At 39.6% G+C, this 14,560-nt stretch overlaps 1 protein-coding gene across 3 annotated transcripts; it reads left to right on the top strand.

The window, feature by feature from the left end:
- The first annotated feature begins 1,440 nt into the window (after nucleotides 1-1,440).
- LOC122188381 (zona pellucida sperm-binding protein 2-like) lies at nucleotides 1,441-13,028 on the top strand. 3 transcript variants are annotated; one of them, XM_042886640.1, is made up of 22 exons: nucleotides 1,441-1,549; nucleotides 1,784-1,836; nucleotides 2,339-2,431; nucleotides 3,731-3,858; nucleotides 4,522-4,665; nucleotides 4,966-5,049; nucleotides 5,658-5,825; nucleotides 5,894-5,990; nucleotides 6,087-6,310; nucleotides 7,296-7,449; nucleotides 7,523-7,731; nucleotides 7,822-7,939; nucleotides 8,106-8,311; nucleotides 8,727-8,844; nucleotides 9,509-9,678; nucleotides 10,183-10,256; nucleotides 10,320-10,462; nucleotides 11,434-11,623; nucleotides 12,020-12,161; nucleotides 12,421-12,517; nucleotides 12,656-12,736; nucleotides 12,819-13,028. In XM_042886640.1, the coding sequence occupies exons 1-22, from the start codon at nucleotides 1,527-1,529 to the stop codon at nucleotides 12,836-12,838; spliced, it is 2,736 nt and encodes a 911-aa protein (XP_042742574.1). In that variant the 5' UTR covers nucleotides 1,441-1,526; the 3' UTR covers nucleotides 12,839-13,028. The 3 variants fall into 3 exon arrangements, with proteins under 3 accessions (XP_042742574.1, XP_042742584.1, XP_042742593.1); XM_042886650.1 differs by having other exon boundaries at nucleotides 10,335-10,462; XM_042886659.1 differs by lacking the exon at nucleotides 5,658-5,825.
- Nucleotides 13,029-14,560: the final 1,532 nt, after the last annotated feature.

Here is a 14,560-nt window from a genome sequence, read left to right on the forward strand (position 1 = left end):
GATGCTGTTGTTAATTACAAACCCTGCAGCTCTGCCCTCTGCCTTCACGTGTGCGGAGGGAGGAACAAAACCGGACTGTCACAGCATAAACCTAAGACAAACGGATCCCCAGTATAAAATACATAATAGAGAGAGGGTTTTTTTGCACATCTCACCTCTCAAAAAGTGTTACAAAGTCAGTATTCTTTATTCCCAGTAAAGTTATTTGAAACTACAGAAAGAAAATAGGGAAATTGTTCCCAAAATAATAGGGAAATCAAATTCGGCCACAAAAGGGGAGAAATGAGAAGCGCCACAGAGGAACTCTGACTCTAACAGTTAGGAATCTATTTGCACAGAGTGACTGACTGCTGGACTAAATGATGGCTGTCCTTGAAGACAAGGAGTGCTGAATTCCTGCTCTCAATTACGTGCAGTAATCAAGCAGTGATGGATTTATTAACCTTTATGCTATTAATATTGCTGTAGTAACGCACAAGCTGGCTACATTCTGGCCACCAGCATCTCAGCTCATCAGTCCCAGAGGTGTCACAAATCCATGCATCACCCACAGTGATCTGAACGCACCCAAAGTGGTGATGGTGCACCCACAGAACCATCTGGACCCAAAACCATAGGCTTAATTTCTCTGCCTTCAGCAAGCAGCAGTTGCAGGGTCCTCATTTCTGATCTGCTTGCAGTCAGATCCACTCTTACACAGTTTTGGTGAAATTTTTCCCAAAACTGGCTGACCACCACTTATAGGAATTACTTTTGATTTAAGAGTACTACAGGCCACCAAGTCTGATAGTTCAGAAGAAATTCTTTACTCAGAGGGCACTCAGCCCTGGCACAGGCTGCCCAGAAAAGCTGTGGATGCCCATCCCTGGAGATGTTGAAGGCCAGGTTAGGTAGGGCTTTGACTAACAAGATCCAACAGGAGGTATCCCTTGCCCACTGCAGAACAGTTGAAAATAGATTATCTTCAGGTCTAAACCATTCTGTGTTTTGGTTTGAGATATCCATCAGATTTTACTATGTAGTACCTACAACACTAGTTGCAACCAATTACTTTAACAGTCAAGAGCCCCTTCTTTCTTTATTACATCTACTGCCTTAAAGCTACACTTTTGTTCAGAAGTAACCCCAGTTCTCCAGGAAAGGCCATCAAAGCTTCTCCACAGGAAAGACAAAGTGAAAATGAAGCAACTCAGAAACAATAAATTACCATATCCTACCAGAACAGCACTTCTTACCCAAATGCCTCCTCTACCACCACGCAGAAACCTGCAGCTATTCTGTAGCCAAAGGAGCCTGGATAAAAATGGATTTAATCAACAAAACAAAAGAGCAGGTGACATGGGATATAGGTTTATAATTAGGAGGACAAACAGCTGAAAATTGTTTTCACCACTATAAAGAGGGCAGCCTTTCCTCTTAAGATGGTATAGACAAGAATCTTTTAATTTTATGGAAAACTGATGGTAGAAATTTGTATTTTCTTGTGACTATTAGAATTAAAGATACTGAAGCAAAGCAAGGGCACAATGAAATTGGGTTTGGTGCTGAGGTGAGAATTTCATGGTAGTTAAATGTTAACTGTTTTTCTCAAGGCGTTGGTGCTGTGAGCTTCTTCTTTGTTACACCTAACTTTCCAATGGTAACCAAGGCAATCTTATTTTGTAGTATCTAGGCTTGTAATTCCAACACCCAGGCTTAAGTTTCTGTGCATGAAAACTTGTAGATTCTGCTAATCCTTGTTTTTCTTTGTTGTTGTTGATGTTGTTTGTTTTTTTTTGTGCAGGATATTATTGATAGGAATACTCATCTCTACAACATGGACCCAAGTGGCATCAGGTAACACTGCTGTGAGCAGCATTTACCTAAAGATTTCTATGATCATTTTTTCATTTATAGAAATAATTAATAGAGTAATAGATTTTTTTTCATCATTAATTTTCATTTTTTTTTTTTTAATCATTAATAGATTGGAGAATTTCTTGTCTCTCTTGTTTTATTCTATTCCAGTTTAAAAGTTCAGTTTAGAGCAGCAAACTTTGCTCTCTTGACCCTATTGTAGAATCCTGTTTCCATCACTGGCTGCTCAAAGTAGCAGTGTCAGCTCACCAGTCACAATTACTATTGGAATACATGCTCATGGCTGTGTTGGAAATACTGGCTGGTGATTTCTTCATTTTTTTTGTTTGTTTGTTCTTGTTTTTGTGCTTTGTTTTTAAATTTAATATCTCTTGTTAGAAGATACAGAGATAATTCCTGGTATAAAACTGTGTGGGAAGTAGAGGGTTTCTATTTTTTATCTTTAATTCTGTATTTCTGTCTTTCAATGCCTTCAATATAGGACTTATGACTTCAGAGTGCTTGAAGAACTTTTTGCATTTAACCCTGAGTATGGAACACTTTAAGGATAAGTATTTATCTTTTTCTGCTGTTGGTAAGTTGACACAAAAGAAATTAGAGGGGGGAATTGTAAATGGTGAAGTCTTCAAAATCATTTGAGTTCTTCCTACTAGAATTTGCAGGATTGTATTAAGCTAATAGAGTTGTGGAAGTAGGTTATTTCTTGTTGTTTTTAAAGCTACCTTTATTTTTGTGTAAATTATAGCCTTGTTAAGTTATTACTTAGTATCAAGGCTAATCAGGACTGCCTCTGAACCGAAATTGAAATGCACCCTGTAGGGAAAATATGGTAGCTGTTGGCATGTTGATGCCGATGGATATTGTTTCTGGTACACAGACTTTCTTTAGTTACCACATATCCTATTCTCAAAATGCAGTAGCCTTAGCTGGTGCTGTGTTACTGGTTTTGCACTGACAGTCATCCACTTTCTTGCTTACAACTCACAGACCTTGTAGATGGGTATAAATTCTTAATGAAGCAGGGAAACTAGCTGGGCCTTCTCTGGCTTAGTAATCAACAAGTGATACTTTCAAGTGAGAAATGCCACAGATTGTACTAGAAGGTCAGAGTGAGATAACTTGAGAACAATAGACATTAAGGCTAAGTTTGTGTAATCTCCATCTGATGAATTAGCTTTCAATGCTAGTTAGTTTTCTGACTAGGTGCAGTCAATTACACAGCATCTGTTTTTCAAGAACATTACATTTATGTCAAATCCTTCTTACTGTGTGTTTCTGTGCTTAAGCATCTTCACCCATATGTAAACAGACTCTGCATTGAGGTATGTACAGCTTGAAAATATCATATTTTTAGCCAAAAATAATTACTTGATAGTTCTGAAGGCTGAGAGATTTGATCTAAGCATTAGGTTTTGTTGTCCTAGTTAAGATTCCCGAAGAGTCTCCATTGGCTAAGCAGGCATTAGAGAGAAACATGGAGCTGTGCCAACCCTGGAGCAGCACCCTGATACTGCAGACTATCATCGTCAATCAACCATGACAACTGTGACACTGATCTGTCTGTTCTGTATTTACCCAGGCTTTCTCTCTGATTAGGATTTCACATCCTGCCATATTGGTCATTTATTATCTTTGGCCCTTCAGCTACTAGTGTTTCCTGTCCTAGTCTGTTTGTAATCTTGTCTTACTTCCCTTTTCATATAACTCCTTGCAGAATTTTATCTGCAGTTCTCTCTTACCTCTTAGCACGTGGTATGTAGTCAAGCCATAGATGATCTAAGACGGCTGAACCCTAGGGGCAAGGGTAGGTTTCTAAGAGCCTACACGGAAGGGGTTGTACTAATTAATGCTGATCCCAACTAATTGCTCATAGATCGATCTGGTATAACCTGGGAGCTAGACGAGGCCCTGGCATCTCAGTGTGGCTACACAATAACTTACAGCAGCAGGAATAGCATTGTATTTCGTGCTTCAGCGCTAAGTTGTCATTCTCACTTGGAGGTAAGTCAAACCAAGATGCAGTGCTGTTGTGTATAACCTCTGGGTGGAAGATGAAGAAATTATTAGTAGGTGTTTATTGAGGGGTTGTTATGTGTTGAACATCGACTAGCAGAAAATTATTTAATTCCCCTCAAATCTGTCCAGAGGTTTGAAAATAATCCTTGGTATTGACGTCCAAATGTACTATGTAGTAGCACAGATGAGCATAGGAAGAAGCACATCACATGTCCTTGAAGGACAACTGCCTTTTCCTGGATAAAAACAGGGAATCCATCTGGCTGTTGTTCTGCTCTGCTGTAGTGTTTTGTGTCTGAGATGGCATAATGGTTAATCTCAAATCTTTCTCTGCATGTGTTCCATGCCCACTGCTGCTATGCTGTAAAACACAAGATCAGGTACATCTCGGGATGTGTTTTCTCCTCTCAAGCTCTGAAGCTGTATGAAAGCTTCATGAAGCTCCTCCCCATTGTATTTGTGCGGCTATGTAGTTATACGCCTCCATGTGTACAAGGTATATAGTTAACCAAGTAGTAAACAATCTCAGCAATGGAGTTGCACTTCTGTGGAAAGGTTGATGGGTGGATTTCCTGAGTTAGGTCCCAAGAAGAGCTAATGTCCTGCTTGGGAAAATCAGTTTAACGTGTGTTTCCTGTGTCCATGCAGAAAGATGTGTTCACAGTAACTATACAGATCAAAGTGTCCCATACTTCTGATTTGAAAAATGCTACAACTCATCTGAAAAGTGCAAGTTGTCCTTATGGCCCATGGAGTCCAAGAGAGTTAGTATGTGAAACCAACTACATGGAGGTAAGCATTAGAAGTTTCTTATGGTAAAATACCTTGAGGTGAGGGGGTGAATATTAGAAGATACTGCATTTGGAAGCAGATCAAATGATAGGAATGAGTATCAGAAACAAAGCGTATACCTACTAAGCTTGCTGCGGAGAACTCTTGAGGGAAGAACTCTCTTGACTCCTATTGTCCTCTCCAAAATAATTTTCTGGCTTTAAATAGTAGTGAAAACACTAAAACTAGATAATAGATAAGCTGAAATCAAGAGACAAGGAAAAAGGGCCACCAATACTTAGAGCACCTTTTTCTATTCAGGTTTCTGTCTGGAGAGATGTTCCCCAAACTGAGAAGGATATTGTTTTGAATGAACCTGAGGATTGGATTCTTTCTAATCAGGAGGTAAAAAGCAGGTTTTTTCTTGCTAGTAAAAGCTAGTGCTACTTCTAACACTATCATCGTTCAGTGTCCACACAGTATAAATTGTCCTTTTCAAAGAAACACTTCAGTAGGAAGAGCTCCTTTACCAACTGGTTTTTAGGAAAGAAGTATTCCATATTAGAAATATAGAAAGCTGCAGGCCTAATCTCCAAGGAAGAAATGGAGGCAAGGTTCTCAGCTTAACAGTCATTTTCCCTGACAAGAGGTTGTGCAACAAAATCTCTAAGACTTCGTGGCCCAGGAATGAGCTGCAGATAGGCTTTTTTCTTTCTTAGACCCTATGATTTTAGCACAGCAGTGCTGCCAATATTCTGCCACATCATCTTCAAACCAGAAGGGATGCCTGGTTTTTTTGTTTGTTTGTTTGTTTGTTTGTTTGTTACTCCTGATACAGAAAGCTTTCTTCATGTAAGAGGATGAGCAAGGCAAAGCTTAAGGGCTATCACATGGCCAGCACTTAGAATAAGGCAACAGAACTGCTGGGCAGCTGAATACAATAAATCATCCACTGTAGTAAATAACTCACTTTAAAGAGCTTGTTCAAACTGTTAATGAATTTCTCTGGGTAGGCAAAAGCAGGGGAAGCCTCAGTATGGCAGATAGTATTTCATCAACCAGAAGAAAAAAGAGCTCTGCTTGTAAGTGATGCTTGGAGGGCTGGCTATGGACTCAACACCACAGAAACCAGAATTCTGCTGCGAGTGCCATATAGCACTGCACAAATTCAACTGGTCAAGGTTGGTACACTGCCTCCAACCTAGGAAGTTGTCAGACTGTACAGGTCTAATGAGATCTCTTTCTGCAGGCTCAGGGAATTACCTTTTCTGCAGTGAGATCAAGTACATTTTACAAACAGCAGTGGATGATCCTGATGGTGGATACTGCTATGGCATGTCCTGTAGGTGAGAAATGTGGTACCTTACCCCACTGCTTAAATATACGGAGTCTGGCTTGCAACTACAGTAATGAGCTGACAGCTTTCTTATCTTGTCCCTAAGATGGTGTGAATTACATTAACAAAACAATCATCTGGACTGTTCCAAAATATTTTCAAGCACTCTGTGCTGGAGCAACTGGCTTTAAGGATGTGCTTGTTGAAGCTGGTGTAAATCTACACAAACTCTCTGCTGAAGAAATGGCCTCCAGGAAATATGTGTTATCTAATGACTTAAATACAATTACAGTGAAGATACCTATAGGTGCAGAAGGTGGCTTTTACAAGGTTAGTCATGTTGGATGGCAGGCAAAGTAGATTTTCTGTCGAGTCATTTTTGTGTTTTTTTTCTTGGTTTTTTTTTTTTTGGGTTTTTTTTTTTTTTTTGTAGTTTGGTCTTTTTTTAGGGTTTTTATTTTTTGTGGTGATCGCAGGATGGTGATATATAGTATTCGAATGGTGATAGAATAGTGATGCATCCTGTATTCCTGGGCAGGAATAATTGTTCATTCTGTTCCTTCCAAGTGATAAGGGAGGGGAAGAAGTAAGGAAAGGAGAGGAAAAAAAGGGGAAATCAAATGTATACAAATAGCTCTTGTGTGCACTGCATTGTGAAGACTCTTACTAACAAGCAAAGATGGACACAAATCTATAAAGGAATATTGATCTGTCTCCTACCTCATGTTAACATAGAGCTTTGGCTTCTCTGATGTTACATTCCAAAGCTATAAAACATGTAGCTCTTATCATATTTTAACAAAAAAAAAAAAAAAAAATGCACTGAAGAAAATGAGAGCACGTGATTTGTTTACAAGATCATGTGGTATTGGGATGCCTTGAGAATGTAGCTCTAAATCTAGTAGTTCTTGAAGTGAACTGAGTCCTGGGCAAATGCTGTAAGAACTGAGCTTTAGAGAAGTTGAAGGAGGAGCCATTTCCCTGATTAAACAGTCCCCTGCTTCTTTGGAAGCAACATGTGGGGGATGACTTCAGAAGGTAGTCTCTTGAGTATCCTGTGAATCCAGACTTTAGAGAACTACTGCCCATAATAGTGATATAGGAAGCACCACATAAGAGGGCAGCTCCCCACAGATGTTGATTGTTTGTTTGTTTGTTTTTTTCCCAAACTTCCAAGCATAGAAGTGGCCTCACAGAGCAGAGGAGGACAACTATTTGGAGCTATAATTCTAGCAGATTCTGTAATGCTATGGTATGACTTTGATTGTAATGTGGAGTCATATTCTACTGAAGGGTGTTCATTATGAAATTGCAGACTTCCGTAAGCAGTGGAAAGCATGGGGCAAAATACTCCATCAACCTGTTCTTGGAACACCAGTGGGAGGATAACAAATGGGGACTAACCAAGTATACCATCATCAAGGAAATAGAAACACCATTTGAACAAGCGGAACTTGCTGTAACTAACAGTAAGTAGCTTAACATTGTTTACTAAAGGTTTTGGTACTGATGAGAAAATAATGTTGGCTTATGCATTTTCAGACTCCAATCTGAGTGCAAGGCTAATGAATGTTACAGTGGGAATGTTTCTCCTGGATGTGGAGCTCGTGAACTTGACCATTGAGGGGACAACTGTAACTGTACCTGAAGCTATTCAGCACGGATATTTAACATATGAAATTCAATATGCTAATGGAAGCAAAATTTATGTAATACAAGTGTCATTTGATGCACCAGGCATTAAGAAAGAGGTGTGTACAAAAGTATGCATGGTAAACTGCAGTTTACCATGGTGTAGAAATTGTATCACTCACTGTTTCTTCTAAATATGATTTTCCTAGTATGTAACTGATGACACAAGAGAATACACACTGAATGTCACCCTGAAGTTCATCATCCTTCCAACAAATGACACATTTGCTGTCCCTGTCATAACAGTGTCTGCTGTTAAAGATGCTGGTAAGCTAGTGGAATCTGAGCAAAACTTCTTTATCTGGCTGCAACTAGCCTGATGAACTCAGCTGTTAACTGTGCTACATTCATCCAGTGATGCTGTCAGTGCTAAATAGCACTTTTAAACTCTGATAGTAGCAAGCATGTTGGCTGACTCTTAACTGTATTACAGTAGTACCCAGTGCAAGGGGATACTGTGATGAGGATGACTTCCATCTCATTATCACCCGTGGGAATGTGGACCAAAACTGGCTGCCCTTCATCTCAGATCAGCACCTGATGCCAGAGGTTGCTCAGAAAGACTACTATAGCCTGAATGACAATGGCACTCACTTGTTTGTCTCTGTCCCTTTTCTTTCCTCCCTTGTGGACTATAAGGTAAGGGTACTAGTCTGCATCAATTAAAATACACACTCTATCATCTATGAGATATTTATATGATACATAATGTCCCTGTAGGTAAAAATAAAGCATCCATTTGGGATAGGCTTCGAATAATTAATGGAGGGCATTTTCTACTCTGGAAGAATGCTTTACAGTTAAGAAAAGCACTTTACAACCACTTAAAGGCTGAACAACATTTTAATGGAAATTGTACAGGCGATGATATTTAAGTTGCATTGTAAAACTACTGAAAAAGCTCTTTGTGTCTGTCTCTGGATTAAAATAAAAAATCTTGTGGATGTGGTTTTGGTCAAGGATTATTACCTTTGGCTTGTGATAATCTGCTGTCTGAGTATTTCTGGAAAAGTAGTGGATCTTCATTCTCTTGTTTAATCTGTATCATCCCTAGGATATCCATATTTCTGGAGTAATGGCTTCACTTCACTTAACCTTGAAGGATGGCATCACCTTGGCTAATAAGAAGGACTTCTTGATTTCCTGCAGGTTTCCACCTTCGGAGCTAATTCGTAAGAGCATTACCTCTAATGCACTGGGTTTAGCTCCTGTATGCTATTCATTGAGTTGCATAAATAATCACAAACCTACACAGTTTTAAAGGCTTACAGTATTTATGCTTCTGTGACACCTTATCTGCTTGTCAAATCTTATTCCAAGTAATTTGCTGCAAGACAAGTGAAATTACAGTGTGAAGAGACTATCCTGTTGGGTCTGGATTTTGTAAAGGAGTCAAAATGTTCTCGCTCTCTCACTTCCAAAGCAAAACCATTTGTCAGAAGGGTTTGGGCTTGTTTGGGGCCTTTTTTTTTGTTGTTGTTGTTGTAATTATGAAGATGGGCCTTGGGGGAGGGGGTCAGTTTATAAACTCTTCATTGAGAAACATACTCATCTGGATTGACTGTGCTGAAATATATTGGTTAGAAAAATCTTTTGGTGAAAGGAGGCTTTCTAAGAATAAATGTGTGAAGTCACCACTATTCCATGTATTGCACACAGTAAAGATGCTAAAAAAAAAATTAAAATTAAAGACAATTTAAAAAGTCTTGCTCAGATGTTTGCTCTCATGAGCTGCCAAAAGCCTTGCTAGCAGTCCATAAAGAACTTCATTGTAGCCTTCCAGCTCCTTCATTTTGTAACCTCATTTGTACTGAAAAATGTATTTTTCTTTTTCAGAGTGCCTTCCCAATGGCACTGTGGTAATTACTGCAATAAAATTAGTAAGACTTGCAGATCTGGACACCAGCCTGCTTGTCTTAAGAGACAAACAGTGTAAACCCAGTCTAGTGACAAAGAAGTCTGCAACCTTTAAATTCAATGTGAATACATGTGGAACAAGTAGAAAGGTAAGGGCTTAGTAATATTTACTTCCTGTTGGGGTAGGTTCAGCACTAGAAATGGCAGAGATTCAGAAGCTGTGAGAAGGTTGCAGCTGACAAGTGGTCACTTCTGAAAAGCAGTATACCTACACTCCAGTTCTGAGAATGCAAAATTCAGTTAAGTAGAATTTTTTTAGTTAAAACAACTTTTAGAGCCAGAAATGCTCTCTGAAACAGAACTTAGTTTGACAATGTTGACTGTAACAGACTTGAATGTGAGCTTATGTTGTCAATATATACTCAGCTTCCTTGTAGAAGCTGATTAGTAGTCACTAATGAATGCTTAGACTGACTTAATTTACATAAGTAGAAAATAAAGGGAAAAGAACAAAAGATCTAATGTTAAAATTAAAATGTTAAAAAAAATCTAATGGTAAAAATTAATGTTAAAATAAAGTTGTTAATGCAACTTAATTTTGTGAATGCTAAGTACGAATTCTGCTGACAGAATCAACTGTATGTATGTTTCAGTTCAACAGCACATCTATAACGTATGAAAATGATGTACTCTATCTCAGACCTGGAAATGATATACCAGTATACCAGTAAGTACTGTTCCCTAGAAGGAGAATGTCAAAGGTGGTTTTCATTTCTAAAATCTAATCCAGAATGTTTTCCTTCAGATTAAAGTTTGTATGTGTTTACACAATCAAGCACTCAGCTGATGTCAAGTACGAAAATAAGAAGAACCTTCCATCAAATATTAAGCCAGGTTTTGGCTCTTTAGATCTCTCATTGAAGCTTTTTAAAGGTAACTTTTTCTGATCAGGCTTTTTTATCAAGGATAGGGTTGGAAAAGCTGCTGATTGTCTTCTTGTTCAACTCTGCCTCCAATGGGGAACGGGGTGACTCAGAGCCAGTTGCTCAAGACCATGTCCAGGCTTTTGAATAACTCCTAGGGCAAAGTGAAAGACTTTTTGAAGGCTTCATAGGTTTTGCCTCCAGGATGTAACAAATGGCCAGGAATCTACAGTGGATCATATCATGTGCAACCAAGATGTGGGTTTTCTGCTGGGGTAGTCATGTTATCTTGTGTAGTGGTTGGTATCTCTCTGTATCAGCCCTTAAAGTGTGGCTGAGCAGAGGAATTAGTTTATGATTATTGTGACCAGTGTGTGCCAAAGAAAGAAGCTGCATTGATGCAGTTTCTAGGAGGAAGTTTTTCACACAGTGGGTGGTGACACACTGGAGCAGGTTGCCCCAGGAGGCTGTGGATGCCCCATCCCTGGAGGCATTCAAGGCCAGGCTGGATGTGGCTCTGGGCAGCCTGGGCTGCTGGTTGGCGACCCTGCACATAGCAGGAGGGTTGAAGTTAAATGACCACTGTGGGTCTCTTTCAACCCAGGGCATTCTGTGATTCATTGATAATGCTGCTGCAACATGGTAACCTCCTGGCAGAGGAGGCAACTGAAGCCTGAACAAAACTATCACCCTGTTTGGAATGGCTCTGCTCTGATTTTTCAGTGCTTTTCTAGAAGTTGTTTTGAACAAACATCTCATTGCAGTGGATTTCATGGAAGGAATTGTCACTTCCTCCTCTGGATCCTCAGATCTCTTTCTTCACTTAGTTCTTATTTTCTGCCATCACAGCCCTATTTGCTGACACTTAAATACTCTCCCAGTTCTGGTACTCTATCAGAATGAATGATGATGAAAAAACTGAGTGACTCGAAATTGGTGAATATTTACCCTGTAAAAAGGAAACTCTAACATTTCTTCTAGAGAAATCCTATTCTGAGCCCTATCAGGAGCTGGAATATCCTGTGGTAAAATATCTGAGGGAGGCACTGTACTTTGAAGTTGAACTGCTCCAGCCTGCAGACCCAAGACTGGAACTGAACTTGGAAGACTGTTGGGCTACCAATTCTCGAAGCCAAGACAGTCTTCCACAATGGCCAATCCTCATAAATGGGTAAAAAGAGCACCCCTCTCACGGCTGATGACTGTTCAGCCCAAGGCCCCTACCCTTAGCTAGAAGGAATGGGGAACAGGTTAGAAGTTGCCTAAGAAGGTTTGCTCTGTCCTAACTCTGTATCTGTTGAAGTACATGAAGGTGCCTGCACAATAGCTATGGCTTTTGGTGTCAAAAGCACCCGGTGCTTCTAGCTATCACTAATGAACATCTAAGAAGCAACTATTACCATGGCCAAAGGCAGGAACCCTGAATGGGAGGGGCTCTGTCCATACTGCTATGCTCTGAGGAAAACAAGTTCTCTGTCATTTCACATCCATAGCTTGTGGAAGGAACTTACTGAAATGAAGGCTTGGATTATGTTTGCTTTCTTTTATTTTTATTTTTTTCCAAAAGGTGTGAAAATAGTGAGGACTCTTACAAAACAGTCTCTCATGAAGTTAATATCAGCCATAGAGTAAAATTTCCTCAGCACTTCAAGAGATTTGAAGTGACAGTGTTCACCTTTGTACAAGGCACAACTCTATTACAAATGCAGGTGAGGAATCTCTCTTTTGTCATGTTGGCAATCCCAATGTGTAGAGCAGATCATGCAACAAATGCTGTAGAGGAGGTAAGAGCTCAGTTAGCCAGGTACTTATGGGGGCTGTTATCTGCATTCAAGGCATAACCTTAGGAGTAGTACATAAAGACTAGCCTTGCCATACAATAGCATTCATTTAATTTCATTTAGAGTTCTGCGTATCCAATTTTTACTAGACTCCCCTGTACATGCTGCAATATTTTTTTTCGTGTAGTTATATTTCCACTGCAGTGTTGTGATCTGCAGCACTACACCGCTGCCTTCAGATGTGATTTGTCAGAGGAGATGCAATCCTGGAACACATCGCCTTGGTAAGAAAACTGGTATTCCTCAAGTCGTTCCTGGAGATTGCTCAGCAGCTCACTGCATGCTGGTTGGAGTTCTGTCAATTGACAGACTCTTCCTGGTGTGTGCTATACAGAATATTAACACCTGAAATGTCTCACTAGACCGCAGTGCAGAACCACATCGACAGGGGCAAGTGTCATCTGGAGCAGTGCTTATTAGAGAGGAAAAAATGGTCAGAAAAGGTTGGTACTGCTCCCAGATCACATTACTGATATACCAAGTGTACTGCGGTTTTAACGTGAGGCATTTCTCTCTTCCCTGTAGGTGAACACACAGATTTCTGAGGAAATATCCAAGGACTGCTTAGTTCCACAAAATTGCAGTTAAATGGCCCCTAACCAGGGCCTTTAGGCCAGTAGTCTGCTTGGACTTGCAAGGAAGGGCATCTTAAAAATATCTGCCAGGAAAACACATTCTCAGTGCCTGTGAGGAAAAGGGTCAGCTAAATAAACATTGATGTAATCTCTTAGTAAACTTCAGTGTGTTCCTCTCTTGTGTTTCTCTAGAGCTTTGAAGTTGTGTTTTTTGTGTGTGACTTGCATCTTACCTAGTCTTACCAGCAAACATTTCTGAAACTTTTCTAGTCATACTGCAGTTGTAAAAATCTGTTTCAGAGCAGAGGGATGACGGTAGCAGCAGGCATCAAGTCAGTCATTTGGGGTGATGGTTGCTCTTTTTAAAGACTTAAGATGAATTAAGCAGGGAGCTTAATATCAGTAAGCCTTTCTGAAGCAAGGTGGGCATGACCATATTTGATCCTGTAGAGGAACTGACAGAAAATCTGTGAGCTGTGGAGGGCTGTGGCTCTGCAATGTCAAGTTGTTGCTTTCCTTGGAGTGGGGAAGAATTGGTCACAGATTGCACCAGTAACTCTGCTGTGCAGAGTAAACAGCCACACTAGAGGAAAATAAGCTTTTAGTGGAGACTTGATGTAATATCATGACAACTATTACTAAACTCTATCTACAAAGTATTGAGGGTTCTTCCTTATATTAGGAGTTCCTGTTAGATTACCTTGTTTTTTTTTTTTTTTTTTAAGTAGAAGCAAAGATATCCTTTTTCTTTTTTTTCCCTCTGCATCTGAACAGAGCCATGAAAACTGCTCAGATTCAGTACTGTATTTTCCTGTTGTAAGGAAAGCTGTTGCTTGGCATGAATCATTATTGCTTAGGGCTAAATCTACAACAATGGGTATAAAATGCAGTTTTCTTTTTAACTTTATTAAATAGAATTCTACTACAGGGGATTTCTGTGAAAGCCACCTTGAGCAAGATACTATTTCATGAATCTGTTTGTACCTTGTGAAGAAAAACAATGAATAATTGATTTGTAGCTCTGTTGTAATACCTGTGCAGTGGCCTTGTTAAACCAGTTTGTGCTGTAACTTAGAGCTCATGTTTGCAAATCTTGTCAATCTTACAATTTCCTGTTAAGTTGATATGTAGCTAATAGATTTTTAGCTAGAAAGGACAATAAAAGATGTGTAGACTTCCTGATGAACAACATATGAAGTGCCTCAAGACTGTTTTCCTATGGAGACAGCTAAAATGCTGAAGGAGTCTTACTTTACCACTGCTTACTTACAGCTTACTGCTGTGCTCAATGAATTACACTGAAATGTGCATCTTGTTCTTCAATAAGGGAATAAAAGGAAAGGCAAAGCACAAGCTTAACAGACCATTTACTCTGTGTTTAGTGATTATTTCCCCTATGTTAACCCAGAGGTTAAGTGTCATCTATCTCTGAGTCTGTGGGTACAATCCAGTGAATTCACAAGGCACATCCATGATATACTTGCTAGGGTTTTGTGTCTAATAGGTTCCAGTTTTGTTTCTATACAGGTGGTATAGTGATGTCCCTGTATATCTCTATATCATGCTGAGTTTCTCCCAAGAAATAAGAGTAGTATGCAGTTTTTTTTCCAGATGGAGCTGCAATTTTCATCTGCTATGATGGTGTTTTAACAGTGCACTGTAGGCTGCCATGAGCATCCTGAACCACATTCA

This window comes from Lagopus leucura, unplaced genomic scaffold (assembly GCF_019238085.1).
Source record: "Lagopus leucura isolate 7727_CA_CO unplaced genomic scaffold, USGS_WTPT01 Super-Scaffold_73, whole genome shotgun sequence".
NCBI classification, from domain to species: domain Eukaryota; kingdom Metazoa; phylum Chordata; class Aves; order Galliformes; family Phasianidae; genus Lagopus; species Lagopus leucura.

Excerpts from the sequence above, each read along its gene's own strand:
- LOC122188381 (XM_042886640.1), top strand. The coding sequence starts at position 1,527 with ATGAAATTGGGTTTGGTGCTGAG. Across the intron at positions 8,845-9,508 it reads TCCACCTTCGGAGCTAATTC|AGTGCCTTCCCAATGGCACT; the intron begins GTAAGAGCATTA and ends TTTCTTTTTCAG. Across the intron at positions 12,737-12,818 it reads GGAAAAAATGGTCAGAAAAG|GTGAACACACAGATTTCTGA; the intron begins GTTGGTACTGCT and ends TCTTCCCTGTAG.